At 59.2% G+C, this 3,356-nt stretch overlaps 1 protein-coding gene across 1 annotated transcript; it reads left to right on the top strand.

The window, feature by feature from the left end:
- Nucleotides 1-639: 639 nt before the first annotated feature.
- On the top strand, nucleotides 640-2,394 carry LOC119280516 (xyloglucan galactosyltransferase KATAMARI1 homolog). Its single transcript, XM_037561343.1, has one exon. The coding sequence runs from the start codon at nucleotides 656-658 to the stop codon at nucleotides 2,285-2,287; it is 1,632 nt and encodes a 543-aa protein (XP_037417240.1). The 5' UTR covers nucleotides 640-655; the 3' UTR covers nucleotides 2,288-2,394.
- The last annotated feature ends 962 nt before the right edge of the window (nucleotides 2,395-3,356 follow it).

Here is a 3,356-nt window from a genome sequence, read left to right as displayed (position 1 = left end):
CAGCCCGCCATGGCGACGCCGGGGAGGGGTCCAGCTAGGGCGCCCGTGTCAAAGAGGAGAAGGCCGACGACGGCGGCGACGACGCCAACTACTCGGCGTTCAGCAAGTTTTTTTTTGATTAGTTTACTATGCATGTAATGAAAATCCGCGAACATGTCTAATATATGCCGAAATTTGTAGTGTTCAAAGCCGAACGTCACCGAACTTCGGCTAATTTGCTATATTTTTAAATTTTTTGAACGCACCTTGGGGCGGCCCTGGGGACGGCGGCTGGAGACCAACTCGCCCCAGGCCCATTTTTTACGCCGGGTCACCCTAGGCGGCGATTTTAGGCGCCTCCTGGTAGGCCAACAGTTGGAGATGCTAATACACGCACGCCCCAAAACGGTGATTTGAGGCGCCTCCGATAGGCCAACGGCTGGAGATGCTCTAATACACGCACGCGGGATCCAAAGCTGCTCGAAGCACAAGACATTGCCACCATGCATACATGCATGCAAGCACATGTGTGTGTGTGTCAGTACCATTAATGTGGTCAACTCGACGACGAATACGAGTAACCTCGATCGATGCCCTAACGGAAAAAGATTACAGTATTAAACAAGGGTTTTGTACTAGCACCCTGCCGTCCTGCCCCGCCCTGCCCTATAGCCGAATGCCGCATAGCACACGCACGGCAGCAACACCGATGAAGCCCTTCTCGCGGAGCCTCCAGAGGGACCTGGACGCCGCAGTCAACGACGTTGACGGCAAGCAGCACTCCGCCGACGACGGCGATGGCAAGCAGAACACCGAGAGAGGCCTCCGGCGGCCGTCCCGGCTCTTCTACCTCGCGCTCCTCTACACCGTCTTCTGGGCCATGGTATTCTACCACCACTTCTCCACCAGCGTGCAAAAATCAGGCAGCGCAACGGTGGCAGCGCCCACCGTGCTCCAGCTCAAGCCGTCGGCGTTCTTCTCGGTGCCCCGCTTCTTCCTACGGGACCCATGCGCCGGCCGGTACGTGTACATGTACGACCTGCCGCCGCGGTTCAACGCCGACCTCGTCCGCCAGTGCCACCGGGTCTCGGCCTCCTCCGACGTGTGCAAGGACGTGTCCCACGACGGGTTCGGCCCGCCCATCACGGGCGGCGGCGAGGGCGGGTCGCTGCCGGAGCGGGGCGCCTACGACACCGACCAGTTCATGCTGAGCATCATCTTCCACGCCCGGATGCGGCGGTACGAGTGCCTCACGGCCGACCCCGCCACTGCCGCCGTTGTGTACATCCCGTTTTACGCCGGCCTGGACGCGGCGATGCACCTGGGCAACAATGACCTCGCGGTGCGGGACGCCCTGTCTCGGGACCTGATGGACTGGCTGGCGCGGCGGCCAGAGTGGCGCGCCATGGGCGGGCGCGACCACTTCCTCGTCGCCGGGCGTGGCACATGGGACTTCCTCCGCAGCCCGGACTCAACCGGCTGGGGCAACACGCTCATGACCTACGACCTGGCCATCCGCAACGCCACGTTCCTCAACACCGAGGCCAGCGCGCGGCACGGCAACGACTTCGCCGTGCCGTTCCCGTCGCACTTCCACCCCTCCTCCGACGCCGAGGTAACCGGCTGGCAGGACCGCATGCGCCGGCTGGACCGCGCGTGGCTCTGGTGCTTCGCCGGCTGGCCCCGTCCCCGTGGCAACGGTATGGGGCCCGAGCGCGCCGAGATCATCGAGCAGTGCGGCAAGTCGAGCCGCTGCTCTCTGCTCGGCAAGCTCAACCACTACGTGCCCGGCCACGCCATGCGCCTGCTCGAGAGCGCCCAGTTCTGCATGCAGCCGCGCGGCGACGGCTACACGCGCAAGTCCACCTTCGACTCCATCCTCGCCGGCTGTATCCCCGTCTTCTTCCACCCCATCTCCGCCTACCTCCAGTACACCTGGCACCTGCCCAGGGACTACCGGAGCTACTCCGTCTTCATCCATCACGGCGACGTGGTCGGCCGCAACGTCAGCATCGAGGAGGTGCTCCGTAGGATACCGCCGGAGAAGGTGGCGCAGATGCGGGAGCGGGTCATCCAGCTTATACCCACCGTGATGTACCGGCACCCGGCGGCCCAGGGGGTTACGTTCAAAGACGCGTTCGACGTCGCCCTTGAGCGTGTCGTCGACCGGGTGGCCAAGCGCCGGCGCGCGGCGGCCGAGGGACGCGAGTACGTGGACGGCGTCGACGGAGCTGATAGCTGGAAGTACGACTTGCTAGAGGATGGGCAGACCAAGGTAGGTCCCCATGAGTTTGATCAATATCTGTAACCGCGCGCAGATTAGTATACTCGAGTAGTTCGTTCTTTTTTTGAACTGATTTACTTGGGAAGTTTTTTTAGATATATTTACTTTTTTTAGTCTGAGAGATGGAAAACAAGAATATGTTTTGCTCGATTCTATCCGAGCCATACGATGCAAATCCAACGAATGTCGTCCTCTTACTGTTCATCTTCAACCTCCGGCACCTCTTCTATTTCCTTCCATACAGTGGGCGGAATTTGCTAATGTGTTTGGGCATAATAAGAAGAGGAAGCAAGAATTGCAGGTTCAATTGCAAACCCTGGAGACTTTTGAGGAACTTATTGTTCATGATCCTCAAGACTTTTAGGAAAAAAGTTGAAATCCCGGTTGAGTTGCATAATATGTATGCTGATGAGGAACTTCATCATTGGTTTAAATCACTATAGTGAGAGATGATTGCTCCAAGGGGACACGACATTTCGGCTCTCAGGTGCATATGCACCAGAGGTGAACACTGTTGGCCAATAAGCAACGGCGACTGCGTTGGGTGCGCGTGCGTGTGCGCACCAGGCGTGTCGGGTGCGATCAGAGCCGTGGCGGGCGGGCGTGTGTAGTGTTTGGGTGCGCATGTGTATGTGCATGAGATGCATCGTAGTAGCCGTAGGTTGTTGGCGAACTGGTTAGTGTGAGCGTGGAGATCGTTGTGGCCTCGCCGCGACCCATGTGTGGTAGGCGTGAGCAGAGCAGGCCGATTGCGTGCCCGGCTGGGTAGGAGGCGTGGGGTTCATGCCCAGCGCTGGCCCAGTGTATAAAGCCCGTGTGGGGTTCATTGTAACGGGGCGTGGGTTGATTTGGTGCTCAAGTAAAAGTGTCATTGTTGCGGCGGGCATTCGTGCGCCGGAGAAACCACCGTGTCCACCCGTACTCTACTTCTTCTTCCTCCTCCTTTCCGTTTGAGTGAGAGAGAGAGAGAGAGAGAGAAAGAGAGAGAGAGAGCTGCGGTGAGCTAAGGCGAGGGCTTCGGTGCCAACAATTGGCATCAGAGCTGCGGTTGCGGGGGTGATCGCCGGCGATGTCGCTTGTGTCGTACGCTAGC

The sequence above is a fragment of the Triticum dicoccoides genome, chromosome 3B (genome assembly GCF_002162155.2).
Source record: "Triticum dicoccoides isolate Atlit2015 ecotype Zavitan chromosome 3B, WEW_v2.0, whole genome shotgun sequence".
Lineage (NCBI taxonomy): Eukaryota > Viridiplantae > Streptophyta > Magnoliopsida > Poales > Poaceae > Triticum > Triticum dicoccoides.
The sequence above is the reverse complement of the archived record's forward strand: the minus strand, read 5'-3'. Positions and strand labels throughout refer to the sequence as shown.

What these genes read in the sequence shown, in the direction of transcription:
- LOC119280516 (XM_037561343.1), top strand. Translation starts at nt 656, where the DNA reads ATGCCGCATAGCACACGCACGGCAGCAACACCGATGAAGCCCTTCTCG.